General features: G+C 40.3%; 2 protein-coding genes across 8 annotated transcripts; one reads left to right on the top strand and one right to left on the bottom strand.

Moving 5' to 3' along the window:
* Positions 1 to 634: 634 nt before the first annotated feature.
* nktr (natural killer cell triggering receptor) lies at positions 635 to 19,763 on the bottom strand. Of its 6 annotated transcripts, none has more exons than XM_008306323.1 (17): positions 19,680 to 19,763; positions 16,371 to 16,449; positions 15,578 to 15,652; positions 14,295 to 14,402; positions 13,704 to 13,748; positions 11,833 to 11,920; positions 10,959 to 10,988; positions 10,558 to 10,703; positions 9,411 to 9,633; positions 9,032 to 9,199; positions 8,825 to 8,912; positions 8,375 to 8,523; positions 5,571 to 8,288; positions 5,258 to 5,341; positions 5,068 to 5,127; positions 3,630 to 3,731; positions 637 to 1,381 (listed from the first exon to the last, which is right to left on the bottom strand). In XM_008306323.1, the coding sequence occupies exons 2-17, from the start codon at positions 16,426 to 16,428 to the stop codon at positions 1,312 to 1,314; spliced, it is 4,212 nt and encodes a 1,403-aa protein (XP_008304545.1). In that variant the 5' UTR covers positions 16,429 to 16,449; positions 19,680 to 19,763; the 3' UTR covers positions 637 to 1,311. The 6 variants fall into 6 exon arrangements, with proteins under 6 accessions (XP_008304548.1, XP_008304547.1, XP_008304550.1 ...); XM_008306324.1 differs by having other exon boundaries at positions 5,571 to 8,264; XM_008306326.1 differs by lacking the exons at positions 15,578 to 15,652; positions 16,371 to 16,449; positions 19,680 to 19,763 and adding an exon at positions 13,383 to 13,406 and having other exon boundaries at positions 635 to 1,381; positions 14,295 to 14,338.
* An 80-nt stretch (positions 19,764 to 19,843) lies between these two features.
* Positions 19,844 to 25,584, top strand: sec22c (SEC22 homolog C, vesicle trafficking protein). 2 transcript variants are annotated; one of them, XM_008306330.1, is made up of 7 exons: positions 19,844 to 20,067; positions 21,219 to 21,430; positions 21,648 to 21,844; positions 21,976 to 22,155; positions 22,288 to 22,406; positions 22,731 to 22,796; positions 22,877 to 25,584. In XM_008306330.1, exons 2-7 carry the CDS (start codon positions 21,249 to 21,251, stop codon positions 23,075 to 23,077), a joined length of 945 nt encoding a protein of 314 aa, XP_008304552.1. In that variant the 5' UTR covers positions 19,844 to 20,067; positions 21,219 to 21,248; the 3' UTR covers positions 23,078 to 25,584. The 2 variants fall into 2 exon arrangements, with proteins under 2 accessions (XP_008304552.1, XP_008304553.1); XM_008306331.1 differs by having other exon boundaries at positions 19,847 to 20,067; positions 21,648 to 21,811.
* Positions 25,585 to 25,894: the final 310 nt, after the last annotated feature.

Raw genomic sequence — 25,894 nt, 5'->3', positions numbered from 1 at the left:
AAGCCGTCCACGTAAACAGGCCCGAGCAGCCGACGTGTTCGCCACCTGCACTCCTGCTCCATGCAGATAAAAATGAGACAGGCGGTGTAGCAATTCAATATAATCAGTATCTGATGGACAGTTCGTCGTTTGTGGCACGCGGCTAAGAAAAGCTCCCACAGCAGAGAGAGAGAGACAAGAGCTCACACACCAGCTCGACCGTAGGTGTATATAAATATTAGAAATAAGTTTAAAAAATGCAACAATGCCTCTTTCTTTCTTAGTTTGACGATCAAGGAGTAGAATTATAGTTGTGCATTAGTCAGATTCTTCTATTCTAACGCAAGAAAATGTTTAATCAGAGCGCTAGAAGCAGCATCAGTGGTGTCTGACATGGATACCGTTAAATCTGCCATAATTAAGACATCTCTGTGCAGCTTACCGCCTTGATCTCTCAAGTGCACGCACGCTGCAGTTCTGAACCGAAAGGTAGATGGCGCCATTGTAGAGATGCAAATACTCCCAGTGCATTTAAAAAACTAAACAAAACAGAGGCTCAGCATGTGGAGGTATTTTACAATTCTACAATTTCATTTAGCTACGCTTTTATCCAAAGCGATCTGAGAGCAGAGACAACACAAGCAAGGATCCAGTCTCAATCTTGATAGGTGCCGTATTTATTAGGTGTAAACATTCATAACTGTTTGAATGAAATCTAAATCAAAGATGCTTTGAGTAAAGTTTTAACATTCATAGTACAGTAAAAAAAAAAAAAAAAGCAGTAACAGAGAACAAACCGTTACAGACACAAATGAGGACTTCTATTTGAAACTTAAGGCATGTCGTCAACTTAAACATAAACTCCTCAAACACGTCATAGCTGAGAGGTTTAGACATTTACACTATTACAGTTTTACATTTCAGTGTATAAAAGACAAAAGTATAAAAAAGAATACACAAATATACAATAATCTAAATAATTTACAGCTTATTATTCGTGACATATTCCACATATGAAACGTCTGTCTGAGTGGCTGTATTGATATGTTAACCCGGTTGTTCTCAGCTGTGACGAGAAGGAGGTCTGTCTTTGTGTAAGCCTGTAAAGTGGTTTCTCTACATTCATTTCCTTATGTCAGCTTACGTAACTAACGACATCCAATACAGTATTAAGCTAGCGACAAGACGGACTGTAACTGTTCCTGGTAGAGCCTCAGCTGCTGATCTGGGACTACAGAAGTATTTGTTATTGTGTGAGCACAGTGATCAGACTTTGTCGTTCGGTTTCTTTGTCCCCCAGAGGTGAACCCAACGAGCTACCTGAGGTGCAGTTTAACTGTACCGACTGCTGCGACTGTGGCTCCTGCGCCTGGAAGAACTGCGACTGGAGGAGCGGTACGACCTGCAGACGACAGGGATTCAGAGGAAATATGTGACTTTTTTTGTTTTGCTGGAACAGATCTTTTTCGCATCAGGAAAACAAAGGCGTGTTAGTCAGGGATGCAAACATATTTATAGTGACAAAAGTGAGACCTTTTTCATAATTAGAAATGGTAGCAACTGTTTTATTGGAGACTAGTTATCTCCATGTACTGGTAGTTCAATGATGTCCTCAGTGTCCAACAACATCACCTGATTAAAACAAACCTCAGGCTGCTTGAGTGAGTTCTAAATTAAATACTGTCACATGTTACTGTATGGAAATATAGTCATCATGAAACTACTGTTTGCCCTGAAGAAGCTCCTCCCATATTGCACAAAACCCTCATTGTTGTTGGACATTCTCAGACTCACACACCTCTCTGAACTGGCTTTGATCACTCATATGTACCAGTAATTTAGTCCTGACACTCTCTCTCATCTCTTCAGCTGCTTTGGGGGTCACTGTTGTGGGTTCTCCTTTCTCAGCAGTACTGCAACACTTTGCGTGGCAACTTCCTGCTGATGTATTTCTGTTTGACAGAGTTCAAACAGGACACTCCTGCTGCCGTACCTGCTTTATTTTGTGCATCAAGTTCGTTCTGTTCAACTGTTTTTGAACAAGTCAGAGTGGGAACATGTGCTTAACTCACTTCACCTTGACTGCGGCCTCCAGCTTGAGCTACAACTACACCTGCTGCCTGCATCCAGGTGCTGCACAAAACCTCTTTTCATCACGATCATTTATAAAACCAAAGCACAGTTAATGTATCTAAAACTGCGCTGTGTCACTTCATGTCCACACTTTTTGTGTTGCATAATGTTGCTAACATAGATTAGCTCGACCAAAGATGCTGTTGTGACTTAATGTTATTGAACTGCTGGAGCTTAACGTCGGTCAGTGTGATGGAACATTGTTTTTATTTGAATGAATGAGACAGGAACCCCCATGTTCCTGCCACATGGTTTAAGGGCTAAATGGGATCTGTTTCTTTTTTTTTTTCTTTTACTGATGGAGTCTACGGCGGAGTACAACAACATTATAAGTGGAAGTGTTAATCTCTGTGATCTCACTGCTACAAATGAAGCTGAAGGTAAGAGCAGGTGATCTTTGTGAGGTTAAACTCAAAGTGCTGCAGTGACTCTGATTCTTTAACAGGTGCCGCCAGGTGAGCAGATATATTTACTAAAATCAGCACAACACAAGGAACTTTACTGACAGACGGAGCAGATACACTACTGACAGAAATACACTTTATGAACCATTGATTCAGTAAAAACAACAACAAAACGCTTCAGATCTGGATGATTACCCAAACTATAACTTTTTTTTACAAAAAATCAGGAGCCAAGGGAGCTATCAAAGTCTCAAAGAATCATAGAAAGCAAAAATGCTGCATTCCAGCAAGTTATGGTAGTCATGGTTTGGGCTTGTTTTGCTGCGTCTGGGCCAGGACAGTTCACCAGCACTGATTCAACAATGAATTCTAAGGACATCAGTCCATGAAGTGAATGAGGCTCACGCAGCAAGACCATGACTGTAGACACAGAAGTTGTTCTACTAAAAAATAATTACCAGAAATCCAATAAAAATGTTGTGGAAGGACCTGAAGTGAGTAGTTTATGTGCAAAACCCCACCAACATCCCAGAGTTGAAGCTGTTCTGTGTGCACAGCAAATTCCTCCAAGTCGGTCTGCAGGACTGATCAACAGTTATCAGAAATGTTTATCTGCACAAGTGGGCAAAACCACACACTGGAAGCTACGGTTTATTTACAGATATGCAACACTGGATCAGTTTCTTCAAGAAATAAATGAACAAGAACAATATTTTTGCCTCATTTGGTTAGTTTATCTACTTTTAGGTCGTGTTTATGCAGAAATGTTAAAAATTCTAAAGTAGTTCAATCGTCCTCAAGAGGTCAAGGAAAGGTGTCGACATATTGAACCGAAATGCCTGCTATGATAAGAGTTCTAGTAAAGAGATTATGATGTGCAGTATGTAGACAGTGGACTTCAACTTTGTGGAATTGTAGTAGAAGAAAATGCCCACAGAGAAAACATGGAAGTGAAGGAAGTAACAGCACATGTAAGTGTCCCTCTTCGTGTCAAACTACAATCTACCATTTTGCCACAGGACGGAAAGAACCGAGAGGGTAAGAAGGTTTGCGCCGAGACCTGCCAGCGTTGTTACTGTCTGTCAGGGTTCGCCGGGGAGCAGCGAGACTTACCGGGATCGGCGATCTGAGCTCCTGTAGCTGTCACTTCGTCTGCGCCCTCGTCTCCTGCTCACACTCCGACTCCGACTGGAGTAGCTGTCGTAGGAGTCTGACCTGCATTAACACGCAGCCAGATGACAACAGAAATATTATTCTGGGAACACTTACAGAATGGTGTCAACGTGATCTGCCGAGTAGAGACATGGAGAGATATTCTACAAAATAGAGCATAGAGCTGGCATGTAGAACCTATTGCAGACTTAAACTGCAAATAAGCAAATAAAGCTCCAATGATCCACATGCTAAATTAAATTTTTAGTAAGAAATAGAATGCAATTTTCCATCTGTTTCAGGAATATACTGACCAAAATACTGAAATACGATGAAAAAGGAATACAACTTAGCACTCCACAATGATATAGAACAATAAATCCTAGTACTTGTTTTATTAAATTAATGCTACCTTGACTGAGAAAGACACCATAACATAGTTAAGTAGATTAATGAATGAAAAATGACTGAATCATTTCATTTAAGGCTTGTTTATTATCAGTCACTGTTGAAACAATGCCACATTTTAAAGTGTCTCCTGCTGGCTGGCAGATAGAAAACGTAACGCCTAAAGCTTTTACCAGAAAATACAAAGACTTTTTAGTGTCAAACACAATTTCTTGTAAGGTCTTTTTCCGAGGAAGCTTCATTCGAGACTTTTCAAAACCTGCATACACTGTGCTTTGGCCCTCATCTGCTTATCAGAATAATCTTATCAGTCTCTTATCAATCTTTCCCTTCTTCAAGCAATTATCTTTTCAAGGCTGCAAGTATTATTTTAATTGTTGATTTATCTGCAGATGTTTTTTCCCCCCAAAATCAATAAATTAATCTTTTGGCCTTTAAAATGTTCAAAAAAGCGTTTCCCAACACTATTTTCAAAAGCCCTTTTTTTTAAAAATTATTATTTTATTTTGTCTGACAACAGTCCAGACCTCACTGTTGCTCATTTTACTGTCACATAAGACAAGGAGCTCTTCACAGCTGAGAAGCTTTAAGTAATTATTGTTCAGGATTTTGCTTGGAAAATTACCAAACTCTCTGAATTAATTTTCTGTCAAATGACTAATTGAGTAGTCAACTGGAGCCTTTTTGTTCCTGATGTGCATTGCTCTGTGTCTTGTTTCCCTGCCGTCACACAGGCCAAGAAATATTCCTCTAAACCTCCTGCCTATGATGGAAACTGACAGGTGTATGAATATTATTCCAACACTCGCAAACAATACTTGTGCAGTCTATTCCTAATTTGGTTGTGATTCAGTTAAAAATTAAACTGCGGTGTTTGTTTTAATCTCAGTGCACTTCATGTACAACAGTGTTTACATCTAAGCTGTTCAACGATCCTTTACATAAGCAATTAAAAGAACATTTCCAAATCTGAGCCAGGAGACGCACAGACCTGGACCTCCTTCGCCGATTATACGAGTGACTTCTGGAATGACTTCTGCTGTACGTCCGACTGATGGAAGGAAAAAAAAAAGACACACAGAACATTAATTACTGATTGTAAAACACACAAATGAAAAACATCATGTAAGTCCACCCTTTAGCTGCCCCATTGGATTATAAATTGGTGATCCAGGGCGTACCTGTGACTCCTGTAACTTCGATATGTGCTGCTGCGAGAGCGAGATCGTCCTCTCCCCCTTCTCCTGTGACTCCTGCTGCGGCTCCTAAAAGAAAGACGTTGTTATAAATTATACTTCGCCCGAGCCTGAACAAAGGGTGTGCATCGCAGACACAGACTTGGCACCTACACTAAATGCTTCACATCCATCAAATTTATCACTTCGCAACCGTCTTGACGTATGTCCAAGAGCCTTTTCTACTATTAGAAAGATTTACTGATGGTGCCTTCATGCTCCTTTCGTACTTAATCAATGGGCCTTCTGTTTCTCATACCTGGAGGAGTAGCTGGAGCTGCGGGATCTACTTCTGGACCTGCTGTAGGAGTGCGACCAGCCTCTGGAGCGTGACCGGTGACTGGAAACCGAGCGAGACTTTCTGGAGACAGACCTGGACTTCTTTGTGGACCGTGTGCGTGATGCTCCCCTGGTCTTTCCCGCGGAGGGGGACCTCTCCTCGCTTGAGCTCTCCTGGTTTCTTGGCCTCTGGTTGAGCCGCGCAGTCTTGCGAACCTCATCGAACAGAGACCCCGGTCGGACCCGGCTCTTACTTTTTATCTCCATTCTCACTCCTTGTGCGTTGAGGTTCTGGCTCTCTTGACTTTGGATGTTTTTTATGGTGACAGGTGGCAAGCTCACATTCTGTAGAGCTGACATTCCTTTCAATGGCCTCCATTTCAAGTTAATTACGGCGGCAGTAGGTTTGCCAGCGGTTGCTTCATCTTGCAGTCTACCAGCTGTTGTTGTGGAAGTAACAGCAGACTGTTCCGTGCTTTGAGATAGAGCGCTATCATTACGTGCCATATCTGAAGCCTTTGAGGTAGATTTTAGGTTTAAATCAGAATCATGTGTGTCTTGAGGTCCAACAATTTCAGCGTCATGCTCCGGGGTACAAATATCCATGTCATCCAATGACTCTTGCTCTTTGATACTCGACAAGTGAGAACTGCTGTTCCTGTTGGATGACTCTTGATTAGATACAGTGTGTTTTGCATTTTTGTTGATGTAATCTCTTGCCCTCTGGTGTCTCCTTTCTACTTCTTTAGCAGGATTCCTGTGTAAACAGGCTAAATCTTGGTCACTTTCATTCCTGCTATCTACACCAAGATGTCCTTTAACAACTCTATTAGGGCTGTGTCTCTCTCTTTTGGATTCATCTTCTTCCTCCTCCTCTCCAAACTCTAAAGGTGGCTGCCAGTGAAAAGTCTCCTTCAGCTTCTGATGTTTTCTCTTCGATTTCTTGCCTTTATCCTTACTGTGACGAGAACTGGTTTTATTCTCACCTCTCCTCTTGCGTTTATGCTTACGTTTGGCCTTCTTCTTACTCTTGTGTTTCTCTGGCTCTGCGGGCTTCTCAGGTCTTTCCTCTGACTGACTAGTGACTGCTGGAACATTTGCTGCCTCTGATGCCTTTCTGGAAGTCTCGTAATCCGATTCTGAACTGGCCTCCCCTTCTTCTTTTTCAGATATGGCTAATGTTTTGCCCGTTATATTTTCAGAATCACTTTCTGAATTCCATCCAGTACCAGCGGACACCTTCTTGTCAAGACTTCCAGTGGACTGAGCAGCTTGTTTCTGCTTTTTTAACGGAACAGCACTGTTGCTTTGGCTCACTTTATCACTGTCACTATCCCATTCGGACCTGCTGTTAAAGCTCTCGGCTGGCACTGAACTACACTGTTTTGTCTCAGGATCCCATGAGCTGCCTTTCTCTTTTGCTTTCTCCATAGAATCACTTCTCCTTGAGACACTGATATCAGGACTACGCTCACTGCCTGTCCTGTTCTCCGTTGCTGAGCAAATGTCTTCACTGCAGGCGAGTGAAATGTACTTATCTAAATTTTTTATCCTCTTCAGAGAACTGTAGTACGCTTTCCATTCCTTGTCTAATGAATTCTTCTTGTTGCTACTTGTTTTCTGAGAGTTTTCAGAGTCTGATCTGCTGTAGGAGGATGACCTGCTCTTGTACCGATGAGCAGACCGGGACCTGGACCTGCTGTAACTTCTACTCCTTGAACGACTGTATGAACGGCTGTAGGACCTGCTTCTGGACCTGCTCCGTGAGCACAGTGCAGCTTTGTGTGCTTTGCTGCTTTCAGAATCAGCTGGCAGAGCCTTTGGTGTACCTGAAGTCTGAGCTTTTTCTGTAACACCATCAACTGCTGGTCCAGTGGAGGAAATGATACTGGGAGCTACTTTAGCTTTAATTTCCTGAATATGGATGTAGGAGGGCTTCCAGGGTTTCTGTCCTGGCTTCCAGCGCGAGGGAGGAGGACTGTCGCTCAGAGGGATGACAGGGACACTTTCAGGAGCTGGGACAGTTGGCAGTCTGGGGACAGGTGTAACTTTGCTCTCTGGAAGCTTCTCAGGCACATGGCTCATGACGTCTGATTTAGGCTTGCTCGTTTTTCTCTTCTTTGGAGATCTAGATAAACTCCTTTTCCTGGATGGTGACAAAGATCTTGATCTTGATCTGTACCTGGACCTTGACCTTGACCTGGATCTTGACCGGGATTGAGAATAAGAGTGAGATCTAGATCTAGAAAAAGATCGACTTCTAGACCGAGAGAGGCTTCTGGATCTCGAGTAGGACCTGGACCTCCCTCGAGATCTGGACTGACTGGATGTGTAGGACCTAGAGTAGGATCGTGAGTCTCTAAAAGACGGGGAGGACCGCCGTCTCCTCCTGGCTGATGAATGATGCAGACTCGAAGAAGAGCGAGTTGGAGAACGGGACCTTCTAGACTTAATTCCTGAAGACACTGACCTTTCACCATCTGTAAGGTAAGATTCTGGATGTTTGCTCTTAGAGCTCTTCTTCTTGGCCTTCTTTTTGTGTTTGGATTTCTTCTTGTGTTTGGCTTTCTTCTTGTCTTTTTTCTGTTGCCGATGCTGGCTGGATCTCTCAGAGCTGCGGTCTGATGAGTGTTCAGCAGACCGGGACCATGCAGAGTCACTTCTGTTGTCCCATCTGCTTGAGGAATGGTCATTCAATCTGTTAAGTCAAAAGATGCATGAAGGGAAAAAAAAAAGAAGGAAAAACTGGTATCTAAAGTTAGGAAGTGAAACATGAAGTCATACTTGTCTCCTTTGCTCCACTTCTCCATGCTGGGGGGTTGATAAATGTGAGTTCTCTTCATTTCTTCCTTCCAGTGTGGCGGAGTTTCACTGCTTCCACGCTCCTCCACAGATGCAGAGCGTGATTTAGACCTTGTGGGAGTGTGATATCTCTGCACAAATAAAAATAAAGGACTGGTTTGTCACTAGTTGCACAGGAGTTTTGATGGCAAAATCCTTACGACATTTGAATAAAAAAACCTAAGATTAGAGGGAAGTCTGAAACAACAGGCATAAGATTGAGCAACAGATTTTTTTTTGCTGCCATTCTTGTTAATCCTCTTGTGACCCACCAGATTTTTCTTGTTATCCAAATTTGGGAACCCAAGCTTTAAAGTATTTACTTCTGTGACAAGCTTGTAAAAACTGGTTGTTTTTTTGAATCTAATTTTATCTTAGTTGAGGTGGGCTTACAATCGTTCCTCTGCCTTTTATCTTCCGTCCGGACTTTGACACTGCTGGTTTCTGGTCAGCTGAAACGGTTACTTCTTCCTTCTCAATTCTGAAAAGAACACATTTGAAAAGATCAGATTTCAGCTACTACCTACAGTTACTGCTTAGGCGTATGCTGTTCAATGTGTATGCAAACTATATTCCTTGAAACACCATATAAAAACTGACATTTCTGTTTTATCTTCCTGAGTTGGCATGTCCCGTCGCAGCAGGAAGCGATTCTCTGGCACTGGTGGGATTTCCTCTGGCCGAACAACGGGCTTCTCTCTCTTGCCACCCTGCTCCTTCTCTTCTTCTATTTCATTCTCTCCCTCCAGCATCTCTCTCTCCACAGGACTGGGAGCGCAGTAACAGCACGGCACAATGCAAAACATTATTTTGTTATGCAAAATACCATCCCTTAGCTCTTAAAGCTGAAAGTGAGTCATGCCAGTACTTCTATTTATATGGATTAACTGGATGAAAACTGTGATGGCACACAATATGATACATGTGAGTATTTATATAAGTATGTGAAAATGTGACCATGAATGAGGATGAAAATTACCTTTGCTTTGAAGGCAAAACATCTACGTTCTTCTCCTTCTTTGATTCCCTTCTTTTCTTTTTAGACCGTTTACTTTTTGCATGTCTCTTGTGCTTGTGATGTTTGTGCTTTTCATCTGATTCACTTTCAGACTCCATTGAAGAGGACAACTGAGACGACGAGTCATGGGAATTGAGGGACGAGTCAGCAGAATGGGAGGCTCTTTTCCTTTTGCCTTCAAGCACTGGAGGAAGAAACACAACAGAATATATGTTACTACATTAAATTTTGCTTATATTTAAGAAAACTGAACTGGTATATTCAGTGAAACTGAAGGATGAGGGAAAGTTCAAATGCCAGAAGTGATTTTCAGGGTGGTATGACTCTACTACAACAGAGGCTTTGTTTGATTCTTCCCGGTATGTTGGAGGCGATGAAAGCCGGCCTGGCAGAGTCAGGTGGGCTGAAGCCAACTGAACTCCACAGAGATCACCTCGCTGATCCTCATTAAACAGAAGATCAGGTTACACGCCCCGCTAATGCCAGTGGGGGGGAAACTCTGGCATCCAAATGCCAACCTCCTCCAGAATGAGGCCAAAATACGACAATCACAGGTTACAATCACAGGTAACACATTATTCCCCACCAGAAACAAAAACAAAAGAGAGGGAAGATGTAACCTTTTGTACAAATCACTGAAACCCAATGGAAGAAATCTATTTAAGTTTTCAACTATAAGAAATATGAGTTCCATTACACTCTTGCTCTCCTGGTTGGGTGGTAATACATCAAATCTTCAACAAACAGGTGAGAATTTGATACAGTGCATCAGAATTTAAAGGAGACATCTGCTGATATTCTATACTTTCTTGTGAAAAAATCTTAAAGATCAAAACAAAAAAATTGTACTGCTCCTACTAATAAACACTGTCCAATCCCCTGCGTCATACACCTGCATCATTGTCCAAAACCTATTAAATACTCCAATAACACAGACTGTCTATATTTTTAGTTAAAAATAGTCCCCAACAAATGCACCGTTTACTCCTGTATGAACAACCTGTTAAAAGCTACAGCACCACTCTGTCTTAGAAGAGTCATCAGGCTTTTTAAAGACAGAACTCTAACCCTCACCTTTGAGAGAAAGTAGATTTGTTGCTGTACTTACCATCATTTGCGGACTTTGTGATCAGCTGTCCACAGTCCATCACTCTCACATCAGCGTAGGGTCTGCTAGCTGAATCAGTCTTCAGTCCCTCAATCTTCTTTATCACTTCAAAGCCGGAGATGACTAGACCAAAGACAACGTGGACTCTGCACAGAAACAACAGAGGAGACTTACTCCTGTAACAACTACACTTAACCTTTAAAGGCCCTGAAATTACATTTTCCCTCGATCAAATTCTTGCTATGAGAGAAGATATGCGACATGGACATATCATTTTTAACCAAAGTTAGGACATTTGTAGTTGTCGGCTTGACAGCTCTCCAACATATACTGTACTAAATATCATATCTTATCTAATACTTTTCAACACTCGCTTTTAAATGTGACTTTGTCAAACCTACCCATCAAGATGAGGCGCCATCTTAGTTGTGCTGTTTATGGATAATCCAGCAGTAAGACAGGAGAGGAGGCAACCAGTGGCAGTGGTGGTGTCATGAAAAGAGGAAAAATGAGGAAAGGAATGAGAATAAACAAATAACTTTGACAAAGTGTGCGTGCTACTGTACCACAGGGGTAATCTCAAAGAAAAAGGTACAGAATTTGTAAGACCACCCTTTGTTTAATAATATTGGACTGTAAATCAACTTTGAAAACACTTTACCTTTAGAAATAAAAATAACAACAAAGTGTGGGCAAATATATCATTAGAGTTTTGTGTAATCAAATCAATTCATACAAAGAAAGGCCTCCTTTATGTTTCAAGATAGTATTATTCATGGAGGACATTTCAAATTTATGGTGACAACCTGTTTTAGTGATGAAGGAAGTCTACCAAATAACAAGAGTCACCTCAAGCCATTTGTAAAATGTAAAAGCATATCCAAAATACACACTGTACTGAGCAGAATGTTTACAGATACAATCTACTAAATGATTAATACAGTCAGGAGAGAGAGAAACACAGCCTTTGAGACACATTACCTTGGAAGAGCAGGATGCTAGAGTTTCTGTAAATTTTACACAAAAACGGCAAGAGAAAAAATGTAACACATTTGTAGGTAAAAAAGAATGAATCCAATGTTTCTCTGCATTTTGAAATCTAACTGCACACAGAGAGGGGACTGGTGATGGTCAATGACAGATTCTACTCTACATTTTCAAAACAGAAAAAGGGACAGAAAGCAAAAACTCAAACAAAACTGTATTAGGAATGACAGTTAAATAGTATGGTTATGCAAGTTGCAAAAAAGAATTGCTTTACGGAAAGTTACTCACATGAAAAACTGTGAACCGTTTGTGTCTTTCCCACGATTGGCCATCGACAATAGGAAGGCTCTGTCATGTTTGAGAGTGAAGTTCTCATCTGTCGGAAGCAGAGAAAGAGGGATCAAAGTCTAAGAGTGTGTCCTCCTATGAGTGTAAATGGAAATATTCAAGGGGGGAAAAAAGATTCTGCTTAATCATCCATTAAACCTTTTCTCTGTCCCACCAACCTACCCTTCCATTAAGTCAGCAGTTTGTGAAGGTTTTTGTTATCAAGTTTTACTCTATTCCTTTTCTTAAGCACCAAACCAATGGGTCAGTATGTTTAAAGCTAACGACTACAACACACTTACATTTTCAGATCATTTTTCAAAGAATACCATACTGATTTATGGCCTTTTTATGAATGCACAGGGATCCACTTGCTTACACATCAAATAGCCTGACTGCAATACGTAATCTATCAAAAGGAGCATTTAATCATCCCTTTCTAGTCAAAGTTATAATTTTGAGAAGGAAAATGAGCAGGAATCATCCAGTAGGTTCATTTCAGGGCTCCAGAAGCACACTAAATCTGGTTTATAAAAGGAACAGTAACCAAATAGATTAGCTCTTGATTGTAAGGCGATCAAGAATCAAGTCTGCAAGACTTCTTTAGATAGAACAGGGAAGAAAGCGGGTGATGCTGTTCAATGAGGGAACATGTCAGTCATATCTAAATATGACAAAACACACGTTGTTCTTGAGTTCATCACCAGGGACAGATTTGTAACTTTTGTGCCCTAAAGTGTTTGAAAGTTGGAGGACGACCGATTATCAGAACGGTCCCTGCTTACAGTGACATGACTTTGAAAAGAATTGTGGGTGGTAAAACCGTGATTAGGATAGCTATCTAAAGCAAGTTTCAAGACTCAGCAGCAGAATTTTAAAGCATGCCAAAATGATTGAAAGTCGATAGGACATTCATCTAGAAATGTCTAGAATGCTTTGGAAAAAAAGGTCCACAAAGATGTTGAGTGTAAGAATTTTAGCAGAATAAAGTATGTAAAAACACAAGGATGATCTTCAGACTGAAAAACAAATACCTGAGCATATCTTAGCAGTCAATAGACCATACACAGTATAAAAGTGCCTAAAGATTTCAGTAAAACAATGGAATAGCATCAACATGCTATTTGCATGTATTAAAGCTATGCTTTCCAATGCCCACATCTTTGTTTCACTAGATCTACATATTCTACATCCATGTTGCAAGTCTAAATATATAATTTCCACTGTGGTACATGATATAGTCCTACTGATGAACAACACCACCAGTCCATATCTGACTGCACTTCATGCTAGTGTCATGTGGTCATGTTTATGATACTGCAGCTATAAATACCACATATCGAACACAAAAAGTTATTTGAGCAGCCAAAGGGGACTAACAGGGTAGCTGCGTGAATGGAAAAACCCTTCAGCACAAACGTGCATCTGCACCGTTGCACTGCTTTAACTGACGGAGGAAGGTGGTGGGGACGATGTTGACATGGTGTTACTGAGCTGTGTACATCTCTTACCTTCTCATTTTGCAAAAGACCACTCTATAAATAAAAGAATATGTTGAAAATTTTAGGCAGGAAGATTGTAGCTTTCAGTAAAGAGAATTCCTACCCTCCATGCTGATTTGATAAAGCCCACTACTGTTACTGAATAGAAGACAGCACTATACAATGGAAGGTCAACTGAGTCATACATAGGAAAAAAAAAATCACAAGAAACCCACATTAACAACAATAGGCACATGCAACATAATGGTCATGCAAAGTATTTTAGTGCTTGGAGAGACAATTTATGCATCAGTGTAGACTGCTTATTAGATGGCTTGATAACCCAATTACCTTCAAAGTAGCCGCCATATATGGACTCGCCTCCTCTTCCATTTCCTGCAGAGATTAACACAAATTGAAGTCCAGCTTCCATATACTAAATTATATTTGTTTGTGCACACTGCATCACATTACAGAAAAGGTCCCGTCTTATCAGCATTTCTGACTAAATGAAACAGAAATGGCTCATGTGTGTTTATGGGTTCCAATTTTGAGAAAACAGTGCAGTCTCTTGGATTCCTGCCATAAACACCCACAACAAAGCCACAGTGCATGTTAATAGCTTTTTAAATTTGTCTGGCCTTCTCAATTCTGGTTGTAATTGATGCCATTAATTGTAAGCTGTGAAACCCTGCAAAGCATCATCATTATCGGAAAACATTTTCTACCTTGACAGCATTAAATCCTACATGAAAACAAGCCAAATCACAGCCTATTCTGCAACAGCTGCGTGTTGCTCTGTTGCTTTTCATTGGATTTTATGCAAAAAATGAAAGCAGCAGCTTGATAAGAGGTGGAATGATATAAATAGAAACTGACTAAACTTCATTCAGTCATGATTTAACATACATTTGGAATGTAGATCAGTTTCGATGATGTTACCTTCGGTGAAGTCGCCTCCCTGAATCATAAAGTTTTTTACAACTCGGTGAAATGTGGAGCCTTTGTAGCACAGCTTTTTCCCTGTGATTTTCCCAGTTCCCCTTTCACCTGCAATTACATGTATGTTAACAGAGCTCTCATCAAAACATTCAGCAAACATACGACTGTACAGAGTGCTTCTGTGTGTGCTAGATGCTAAACGTGGGTCTTGAAGTTGCCACATGGGGTTTATTCTGAGCAAAGGCATGAAAATCACACTTTGGGTGGCGTGGGGGTGGGGGGGGGGTCAGTAAACTGTATGCCTCTGGTCAGGCATCCTGTTGTTAACACTCCTTTGCAGGGCTGGAGAATTCATTAATAATTTTCCATTGGACTGATACTGACTGGGGACAGAATGTCGGTGGAAAGCTATTACCTCCTGGAATCCCCTTTCCCCTGGGGTTAAAAGGAGTCGCAAAGGCAGAGATTTAATTAGATGTGTTGATGTGTTTAAGCTTGATTTCAGCAGAAAGAAGGCTGGCTTGTTCAAATCAGCAGCTTAGGTTGCTAATCTTGAAGTATTTTGCCCCAATGACTTCAGCATTGTTCCAAGGGTTTGTGTTCCCATGGTGTGAGCCGATCTCGGTTTAAAAGGACACATTTGAAATTTGCAGCAAACTGCACTGACTGAATGATGTGTGTTAATGTTGTGTTGTTCGTGTGTGCGTTTGTATGTTCAGAAACAGACCAACCAGCCATCTCCCGTGTCTGCCCTCGCCAGCATCACGTTACCATCGGCCAGGTGGAGTGAAAAATGAGAGGGAGGATTGATCTGCTGCCTGTTTGCAGATTTATGGGTATCTCTGGGCAGACCACTGCTACCACAGTACACTCTGCGCTGTTTCGTGGGATGAAATATCGAGGGAGAAAGACCAGGACCCCTTTACCCACCTAGTGACTCCATCTGTCACTGGACCATTTACAGCGCAGCCACACTCCATTCCTCAGCATATTAAATGTCCAAACACGGGGGTGGAGTGAGGTAGTGTTTCTCCTGCTTTCACTTTATTTACCTTCTTTATCACCTCACTGTTATCATATTGTTGTAAACAGAGGTACCTTGACAACCATCTTGTAATGGAAAAATCATAAATATAGCAAACAACTGTTCAGTTCCACTCCTGACATGACAAACAGACCAGCTATCAGTATTTTTTAACTAAAATATTTCATCATACAATGCTGTACATTTTGCAAAAGCATGATGTGTAAGTGGAGCACATCCTTAACTGAACATTACTCACCAGTACACAAACAGAGAAAGTTTTTGCTTGTCTTGGGACAAATATCCGAGAAAAGTTGAAAGACTATGCGTCCAACTAAATAAAAAATACAAAAGAGAAAAAAAAACATTAAGAAGAATCACTCCCCCTTGCTGCTACAGAACATTAGAAATGTTTAAAGGACGTACAGGACATATCCAATATTAGCTGTGTGTTGCAAAAAGAAACAGTTAATGGGGAATAATCTTTAATAGGGCAGGGATACAATTAAGAACTGAAATTAAGCAGCTTAAGTGTTACTGCGCTGTACACTTTTAATTGGCTTCCTGTGCATAATTACAAGAATCCTGCGGTGAAGCTCAGACGCTATAGGAACTTTTCCATAGCTAGTAGCAATTCTGATGCTATTCTTACAAGTGTGAAGGGGAGCTGCTTTGTCCCTCCCAGCCCAACTAGGAGCCACATACCATTTCCCAGTCCGTCTTTACATTCACATCATTTGTAAATGGTTCTCACTCAAACTATGCATAATTCTAAAAGATTCTCAAAGTTAAACCTCAAAATAATGCTTTAGCACAGATTTGGCTGATGCCAAATCGGTCCACCAATTCACTGTTGGTTGTCCTACTTTCATTTTGTACAAGCAAATGAATATCAATCAAAGGCTCCACAGCTACAAAAACAAACCACAGAAATAAAATGCAAACACAGTTTTTGATGCTATCAGTCCATGAAAGGGAGGTGAGAATGTTTACATGACTAACTAACCCTCCCACCTGTAAATTGATTTAAAAAAAAAAAATAAATCCCTTACCTGGCTCCCGGTTGAGTTCCACATCAAAGTAACACTGAGGGCGGTCTTTCACCCCCATTGTGATCAAAGTCTGGGTGACCTAAAATATAGAAAGAGTAGAGAAAAAGCGGTTTATACGTCAGGTTGAAAGTAGAAAGAGGCAGCATATTCAGAGGAGTGTGTAGAAGCACGATGTAGAGGCGAGAGGGAGGAAGAAAGGGAAAGGGGGAGGAGAGAAGGATGGGAGGAGAGAGAGAGAAATCTGTGGGGAATTGTACTGGCTATGCAAAACCAAACCTACAACCCCCCTTGCTGTACATTTTTAACTCCGTTAGTTGGACATCAGGGTGTCAGAGCTTACAAAGACTAAAATATCACAGCAGCTACTGAGCCTGATCAATGACATGAAATTGGGAACAGACAGAAATTTATCATCCAAGCGTGTCGGCAGTCATTTGGTTGGAACATGTTTGATTTTCAATATGTAGACAAACTACCAATGACAACAAAACACTATCAATAACAATACCCCAATGTTTTTTTTTTTATTATCAAACCTAAATAAATGTTTAACAAAACTCTTTTTTTGTTTAATGTGAGTGTTTCTCTAATTTTAAGCACAGAAGCTGAATAACACAATGTTTTCAGTTTATGCACACACACACAAAAGTATGCCACGACACTATTCCTACTGATAACTGAAGTGCATGGAAATGATGACGGTGATGGAGATGATCTGGTCTGTCAGGAGTTTGTGTGGGTGAGTCTCATACTCGGTTAAATGAAATACTGGCTAACTTGTCAGCTTCATTAGTAATGAAACTGCTACATCACCAGGAAGCAGAATGTGTCAGCAATTTACCAATAATATCTGAATTTGTTACTACTTTCTTCTCTCAGGTTGCATGACATGTGCTAAATATTTTTGCTAGAACAAAAACTGTGCAAGCATATAACAACTCTCAGCTATCATGGTGCATACATGTGTTTGGGAAAGGGGAGTGTTTTGCATAGATAGTCTCACAAGAGGAGTAAAAGAATTACTGCACTCAACGTCACTTTAAACCACTTAAAGCAGCTCATCACGAGAGAAAAAACATGCAGCTTTCTCTTAATGAAAACACTGATGGAACATTAATAATGTAACGCAAAATAGTGTGCTCTGAACGGTGTGGGGAGGCTGTAAGGAAGACAGTATATATCTGCAACCTAACTTAGTAACAGCTGCCTATGTGCATCTGTTATCAGGCTGTCCGTTCTCATACGATGACAGATTTACTTCTGCAAGTTTCTGTTCATGCACGAGCGGGTCTTTGAAGTAACCAGCACAAACAACACTTAGTGGGCATTGAAGGACGACAGGAACAACACACTGAGAAAACTTTGATCTGGAGAGTAAATTACAAGCTCAGTCAGCCAAGTAACTTAATTTACACTTGAATTCCATATGTTAAGTGCTGCCACACACTTTATTACACCTGTGATTTTCCAAATATTTGGTAGCTGCATTGTAAGCAAATGAGCGAACGGTAACAGAGTCATTGGTGTAGTTCATATCTTATTGCATAGGTAATAAAAGACAGTGTACTCACAAATCTGACCAATACAAACTGGAAGTGATCGTGCTGAGTGTCGACAGCAGCTTATAGGCCCCAACACCTCAGCTAAAGTTACCGACCCAAAAACAGAGCCGCATTGTATTCATAGCAGGAGTCATATCATGTTACTAAGTTTGATTTACTGGGAATAGCTTTGTCAGATTGTAAATCTTCTCAGCTAAATATAGACAGTCGACTTGAACTTCAGGAGAACTCCCACCACGATAGTGTTGCCGAGAATTTTAGAGCATTTAGCTATTTAATTGGATCAATAAGCTGTGTTATGAGCCAAATGTCCTCCTGTACATGTCACGCAGACTAAACCGACTAATCAGAGGAGACTCCAATGCAACTAAGGTATCCGAGTACAAGTGAAAAAAGAATGATGGGTTTAAAGAGTTTGCGTAGGAGCAGCCAGTTCGGTGTGTGATCAAACATCAGAGAGCACAAAATACACAATTTGTGCCTTTGGTTTATTTAGGCACATTCTCAAAATGTTAAAAGGAGCTGAAGTTTAGTTTGTTGCTTCAGGCTGTTAGTCTTTCTTCTTAATTTTTTTTATTTACATATTTACATCATCAGACAGAAACAGAATCCATATTATGTCTCCAAAGAGGGCATTTTGTGTTGCATTTACGCACAACACAACACAACACAACACAGCGGTGACTTCATTAATGATTTATAAGTAATTCCTGACATGGTGACAGGATCGATCAGGATCTAACAGTAAATGACACTGTGTACTGTTGTTCACCTCACACACAGAGACACGGTTTGTAAGCTACGGTTAAACCAGCAGAATATTATTTTACTGTAAAAGCCTGAAGTAAAGGTCAAAAGGTTTCTAAACACTAAAGCAATGCGCAAATAAAGGCAACAGGTAGAGAAGTACCATTGAAAATACATTTTTATTGTATTGTAGGCTGTTGTAGTTGGATAAATTATCATAACAAGTGGACAGATTTTTTCAATATTAAAATCATAGGTATCTTATGGAAGTGCTGGGTGAATTTTTTCTAATAAAATGCACTGCAGCATCTCCTCTCCTGAACCATTTTGAATAGTGTTCACCCTAGTAACCAAAATATAAATTGTACCTGTGTTAAAATACGTGCATCAGATAATAAAGAACCTTCACTGTATAATATGTGATTTCTACTTCAACAGCCTAACAAAATTCCATACAGTTATTTTATTTTAGTCATGGTTTTTATGTGTCACCCCAAAATTTTCAGTGGCCTGCTACCCCTATGAATTCTATTTTGTGGGTGCCCCTGTAACTAACAAGCTGAATAAACTATATAAAAGCCATGCAACGTTTAAAACAAATTAAATAAATAAACGCACTGGACCACAGGTGCTGTCAGTCCAAACTGCTCATCACCTGAGTTGACAAATTATCAGCTCACGAATGTCCTCATTCACGACTTGTATAACGTTAGCTGGCATGACACACATTTTACTGGTAGCTCGGTTTAGTCTGAAACCGAGTTAACGTGACGTGTAGGTTCAAGCTGTGCTAAAAGCAACAACACAACAGCAAAATTTCCATTAGCCTCAAAGCTAACAACAGCTACGTTAGCGCCTCCTAAAAAATGGGTGCGCTAACAGCTAGCTAAAGTTAGCTTGAGCAGCTTGTATTCCTCTCTGTTGCAGCGACTATTAGCATGTAAGGTGACATTGAAAAGCATACTACAGGTTCTCAAAAAATGCACGTTAAACAACTTACCTCTGTACAGTAGCTAGCCAGATAATGAGCTAGTCACTGACGGTCGCAATTAGCATGAGCTAACTTCCCTTTTTAGTGATGAGGGTTGCTGCGCTGGTCTCCGGTAGTTTTGTCCCTCCCGAGCTACCGTAGGAGATTTGTTGTGGTTTTGTTGTATCAGGAAGCAGGTTTCAAGTTAGCTCGCTGCATAATTCTGACCGCACCACTTATCTATATATTATAACCAGCTATTTAGGTTCTCCTTATTAATAGTTGTTAGCACTTGTAACGTTTATCTGAAGCTGGGACTGGCTTCCTGCTGCCGGTTCACTGCTTTGAAATGATGCTATAGTCAGCTAACCTGCAGTAGCTTGTTAACAAGGTGCAGCATGAAACCCCTGATAATGAGGTAAGATGTGACAAGATGTTACTACGTGTGTTTAATTTACCTTAAACTGAGAGGTGCCAGGTTTCCAAGTGGGCTTGAACTAAGGATAATTAACAGACTGCACGCTTTTCAGACCTACGCAGTTAATATATTTAGTTGCCAGTCTGTTGGACAACAGCTGCAACTAATCCAGCCTTAAAAAGCAACGCCATGACGTTCAGTTTTTTACGTTAGAGAGGAGTTAATTGTAATTTTGGAGACTGTGCTGCCGGATTGTACACGTTTACTGAAAGGTGTTTGTATAATTTGGTGAATTTATCAGACTGTTTGTCCACAATTAAAGTTATCCATACCTCACTGACTGCAATACTATCTGGACTTCCATTATTCAATTAACTTTATTGACACCTTGTACATTAGTTCTGTTGATTGGTTCTAACTAATGCCTAACTAGTGTATATATTGGTAAAACTGCCTGGAAAGGGATGATTCAAGATGATAATGATGGTAAAACTGTCTGTGGAGGGATCTCAGTACTGCGTTATAAATACCTGATAAGTGGTGTCATGGCCTTCCTCCTCTGTTCAGAGATGGCTGCTCCAGTTTATTCTAAAGGATCTGAAGGATAACAGAGCAGAGTTACAGAAGTTATCCATGTTAAACTGGATCAGCTCTATCAGAACAGAGCAGGGGCTCCACAACACCACTTATCAGGTACTTACGATGCAGTTCTGAGATCCCTCTGCTGACAGTTTCACCACCTTAACACCTGAAGTCATTCCTCTCCAGGAAGTTTCACATTTATTCACACCTGGAAGCCGTGGGCCATGAGCCATATGGTTTAGAGGGGAGACTAAATACTGGGACTTCTGAATATTCAAGTTAGAACTGAGGAAGCCTCTTGGATGAGATGTGATAAATCTTCAAGAACCAAAATGTAAAGTCTAGTTGCCCTCTACATTTACATTTTTGGTTGTCTGAATTAGTAAGTAGTCACTGATATAAAATCGCATAACAGTACAATGCAATGCAGTTAAACAGCACCACAAACTAGATAAGCATAAAACTGAGTTTAGTTTAGGATTTATTGTAAGGCATCTTGTCTTAGAGTGACTGAATGCATCTCAATATAACATCACTGATTATCTCATCTTTCTTTCTACCGCATTTAGGCAGTGTGTTCTTCATGGACCCAGCAGATCATGTCTCTGATCCTGTTTGCCTTTGTGGTTCGGGTCAGGGATGGACTCCCCCTGTCAGCCTCCACAGACTTTGAACACAATCGAGAGCTCCAGGAGAGAAAGCAGCAGCTCAGGACCATCAGCAAGGCGCTGGCCCGTTTCCCTGACAGGGGGACCGTCAAGGGCCAGCAGCTTAACATATAGTAAGGACTCAGGAAACAAAGCAGCAGCAGCCTGATTCCATGCACTATCCGTAGCTGCAAAAAAGACACAATACACAGTCCAAAGCTGCTCAGTGTGTATTTAATTTTGTGACGCAGAAGACAGACGCAGCGTTGTCCATTTGAGCACAGGGCAGCTATGTCACACTGCGTCAGGCTGTTTGTTTACTAAACACCTTTTCTCCTCTCACCTGTTCAGCTTCGTCTCATCAGAGGGTGTATCCTACATGACCGTGTGCCACTGCAGCCTCCCTGTTGCTAAGGCCTTCTGCTTCCTGGAAGATCTGCGCTGGGAGTTCACAGCATGCTTCAATAGCACTGTTGTTGCCTTGGCAGCCAGGCCATATCCATTTTTGGAATTTGGTGAGGGAAGAGGAATGGTGTCATCTAGATTTGGTATTTTAAGATCACACTGGGTTGTTTTATATCAAGACGCAATGTGTTGAATGAGAAAAATGTCATGTAAATAACAGTTTTTTAAAAATTTGGTTCATCCAAATCTAAATGTTGCTGCTGCCGATTGACAGACGGCACCATTCAGAAGCTGAAGCAGCAGTACAACCAGAGCGGTGGTCCAGCCTTAGAGGTGACGTTGGCAGAAGTCCAGGAGGACCTGAGGATCCATCCACCACAAGTGATTAACTTGGATGAGGTGGAGCTAAGCAATGGCACTGCAAATGGGCACATGGAGCAAGGTCCTGGATCCGGTAAGACATGGAGCATTTGGAGTATATTTATAGGATGATTATTTTAGGCTCAAGTATTTTAGGAAAAATGAGAAAAATTGTAATGTTTCACTGTGTTTTATTGCTATAACATTTATTTGTTCTGTGTGACAGGTCAAAATCAGAGACTTGAACCAGTAACAGCACCGGGCATCCTCTCTCTGGTCCTTAATATCATGTGTGCGTCTTTGAATGTGATCCGTGGGGTGCACCTCATAGAGTACACATTCCAGGTATCTGATCACAGACATTTTAAAATACTAGTATTAATCTACACGTGTGTTAATGTATTTTAGGAGAAAGAATCTTATAACAGAGCAGTTTGGTTTGCTGAGTCTGAGATTTTATTAGGATGTAATCATACTTAAAATAACAGTAATCACAGATAAGTTGAACTGGCCACAACAAAAGCATTTTGTTGTGAAGAAGAGGTGTAATGGTGAGGTTGTGCTCAAGTGTCACTCTTGCTGGAGTTAATTTATAATCTAAAGACAGGGGAGAAACACCTGAGCAACAGATCAATATTTGGTTTCATTTATGTATTTCTCTTTTCACAGGATGATTATGACGGTGTTTGGAATGTCGTGGCATTTCTCCTGGCATTCATCTGCTGTGTTTTCCAGGTGAGTTGCAGTTCAGATGCTAACGCACCGTTTGCAAACAGACACGAGCTCATGTCAAACCCTTCCTGACCCCCCCACAGTGCCACCTCTACCTGTTCCACTCGTCTCTGAAGAAACTGAAGTCCTTTACTCTGCTGAGTGTGATCGTCCTATGCAACTTGTTCCTGTTCGGCATGAGAAACGCGTGGCAGCTCATCTTCCACATTTCTGTTGCCTCCCTCTCCACCGTCCTCATCCTCAATCGCAAACTCCAAGACAGAACCAATGACTGCGGGGTCTGAGGGGCAGAGGACAGTTTAACGTGTTGCACCGGTTTTCAGCGCAGGTGAGAACGACGGCAGAGTAAATGGCCTGATTCACGTTCGTTATAAAGATGTCGTATGGATTTTTAACAAAAAAACATTCAGAAATTTTGTGTCATCATGGACAATTATAATTACAAGTTCATATTTTCTTTTATACAGTATGTACTTGCACTTTGTGTACATTGTTTTCAAGAGATAAAAAGGAATCCAGTTCTACCTGGATCTTTTAAAATACTTGGTTGACCTCAAAGTAGGAACAAAACGCACAGGAAGGAGAACAAAAATATCGATACATCTCAGTCAAACCCATCTTTTCCAAAAAAAAAGTTTTTAAAGAAGTTGAAGAAGTTTTTTCTGTCAGAGTTGCTGACCAAAGTTTTTCACATAGAAACAATAATGTCAAAGTCCTGACTCTTTGAAGCTACTTACAGTTTTGTAATTAACATACATTTCTGCTCACATTCAGCTCAGTATTTTTCCTGCTACCACAGACCATTGAATATCTTTCTATAGTCAGTTTACAGCGCGAGGTGACGGTTTGTTATTGTGAGTTCATGGATAATTAGATACTTTATATAACATTGGTAAGAGTGTAACACTTCAATGATTTAGTATAGTTTGAATAAATATAGGTAAAAAATCAAGGATAGTGGGCAATGCTGCTTTTAAATTTTGTTTTCAATTATTCCATTTTTCGGTTACTATAAAAACTTAATTCAGAGGTGTAGATGTGAAGCTGAGGGTTGTTTGTTGCCTTACTGTGTGACGATGGAAGTGTAGTTAAAAGGGTTTGTTATGTTGTTTTGCAGATTCACCGGCAAGTGCTCAGCTACTCATTGCAAAGGTTCAGATCTAAGGGCTCCATTATTTAATGACTTCACAGTCTTATCTTAGATCAGGAGTTTAGTCTTATGGTCATTTAAGGCGTCATGGTGGGACATGTGATCTTTTAAATACCTACTCTTTTTTTTTTTTTTTTAAACACAGTTTTCAGTTGAAAGAAAACTTTGTTGCATCACCTCTGATTGGAGCCTTTTTTTGTACAATGAAAGCTAATTTAGATATTTAAGTTCTGTCTTTTTCTACTGATTTCTGCATTGTGGAGAAGTAACCTGAGGGTAAAGCACTGATTTGATGCTTAAATAGTAATTTGTTGGAAAAGCTGCACTATTATGTTTCGATTGTTTTTTTTTTGTGATGGTTTTGGAAAATGATCTTGAATGTGTTGCATAACGGGTTTAGCTAAAATGATATTTATATCCTGTTTTATGGTTTCGTTTTTTAAAACTCTCTCTTTTCTTGGGGGTTTATACCACGACTCCCGGTCTGTAGTTCTCACATTAACATAGAAATCCCGTGCTTCTAACTTATGTTTGAATATAAACACATCACAGTAGTGCTGCTAAATAAGTAGACTAAGTATAATTCTCTTTTTAGTTTGTATTTTTCTCACATACTTAGTTTTTAATGACTACAAAGTTGCACTGTTAAGCAAAGGAAGTAAATTATAGGTTATAGTGTTAGTCAAACAAGTAGCATTGTGGCTAAAGTGGGATTATATAAAATCCGTCCTTTTTTCCCTTAATGTTTGATCTCTCATTTGATCTAGAAGGTTCGAGGTGATTTTTAAAGAATAGGGTTGCATCTCATCCGACGATCCAAACGCCCTTTACTGTAACGCACCGTTAGGTTCAAATGGCGAGCGTTCTACTTGTAAATTTGCATTTATTTCTAAGTAAATCTGTTTTGTCCAGAACTCAGACTTACGGTGGCTCAGTAAACAGCCTTTTTGATTTTGTGTTCACTGAGGTTTTTTTTTTCTTCTGACAGGGTTAAGGTAGATTTTCTGATTGGTTGGTTCTGAAATGTTCAAATGGGATAAATAAGTGTTTTTATTTGTTATGCCACGTTGCGTTTCCTGTGCAGGACATTGGTGATGCTGTAGTGTTTTTGATATAAAGGAGGTTTTACTGTTTCACCAGTTCTACTACAAGAAATGTGTTATGACATCGCTGACCAAATGAATTGTAAAAACAATTTTGTACTTATCAATGGTTTGAAGATGTTGAACCAAATCATGCGGGGGGTAATTTAAGTCTCCAAATGAAGGCTATTTATGTTTACTATGAAGGTTTTTGACAAACAGTAGAAATGCACTGTGCAACTGAAATATATGGCAGCCTTCTCTTTTTGTTGTTGATTGGTAGCAAAAGTCTAAACTGGAAACAGTTTGAAAATCTGTTAGACTCACAAGAGCAGGCTGGAATCTGTTGTGTCTGTTTCTTGGACGGTTTCTCTTGTTCAATACAGCCTCAGTTATTTGTCTAATTCGACCCACATAAGGTTGATTCAGTGGCTGCAGAAGTAACGCGCCCATGTCATTGGTCATAACTGCCAAAAACACTGGTGATCACAGGGCTTTATTTTATCCTGCTGTGGTAAAACTGACATTTCATTAATAAATAGTGTCTTTTTTTTTTCCATTTGTTGAACTGTCATTTTGTGTGCACGGAATTAGAATTACCTCCATATTTAACATTAGTTTGACATAATCAGCATAAAGAATATTTCCTTCATGATTTTGGTAATTTTTCTTTTAAATATACAGGCGTGTGACAAATTAAAGGAAAAAAGCCAACATATGTCACCAGAGCAGCTTCAGCGCTGATTCTTCAAGTCTTTGTAACACAATTCTTCCAAAAGATCAGAATCACAATTCTTTTTTTTTTGTCATTATGCACACACTTCCATACACAAAACGAAGTTCCAGTTGGAGGTCTCAGCTTTCAGAAA

Source organism: Stegastes partitus, unplaced genomic scaffold (assembly GCF_000690725.1).
Source record: "Stegastes partitus isolate 25-593 unplaced genomic scaffold, Stegastes_partitus-1.0.2 Scaffold3643, whole genome shotgun sequence".
Taxonomy (NCBI): domain Eukaryota; kingdom Metazoa; phylum Chordata; class Actinopteri; family Pomacentridae; genus Stegastes; species Stegastes partitus.
This window is presented reverse-complemented; position numbering and strand designations above follow the sequence as displayed.

Bases quoted from the DNA above. Each gene is read 5' to 3' on its own strand.
- nktr (XM_008306323.1), bottom strand. From the start codon at position 16,428: ATGGGGGTGAAAGACCGCCCTCAGTGTTACTTTGATGTGGAACTCAAC. The intron at 10,989-11,832 runs GTGAGTAACTTT...ATCCATAAACAG, and splicing joins AACGGTTCACAGTTTTTCAT to CACAACTAAGATGGCGCCTC. The intron at 5,128-5,257 runs GTACGCCCTGGA...TCCTTCCATCAG, and splicing joins CGAAGTTACAGGAGTCACAG to TCGGACGTACAGCAGAAGTC.
- sec22c (XM_008306330.1), top strand. From the start codon at position 21,249: ATGTCTCTGATCCTGTTTGCCTTTGTGGTTCGGGTCAGGGATGGACTC. The intron at 21,845-21,975 runs GTATTTTAAGAT...GCCGATTGACAG, and splicing joins AATGGTGTCATCTAGATTTG to ACGGCACCATTCAGAAGCTG. The intron at 22,797-22,876 runs GTGAGTTGCAGT...ACCCCCCCACAG, and splicing joins TCATCTGCTGTGTTTTCCAG to TGCCACCTCTACCTGTTCCA.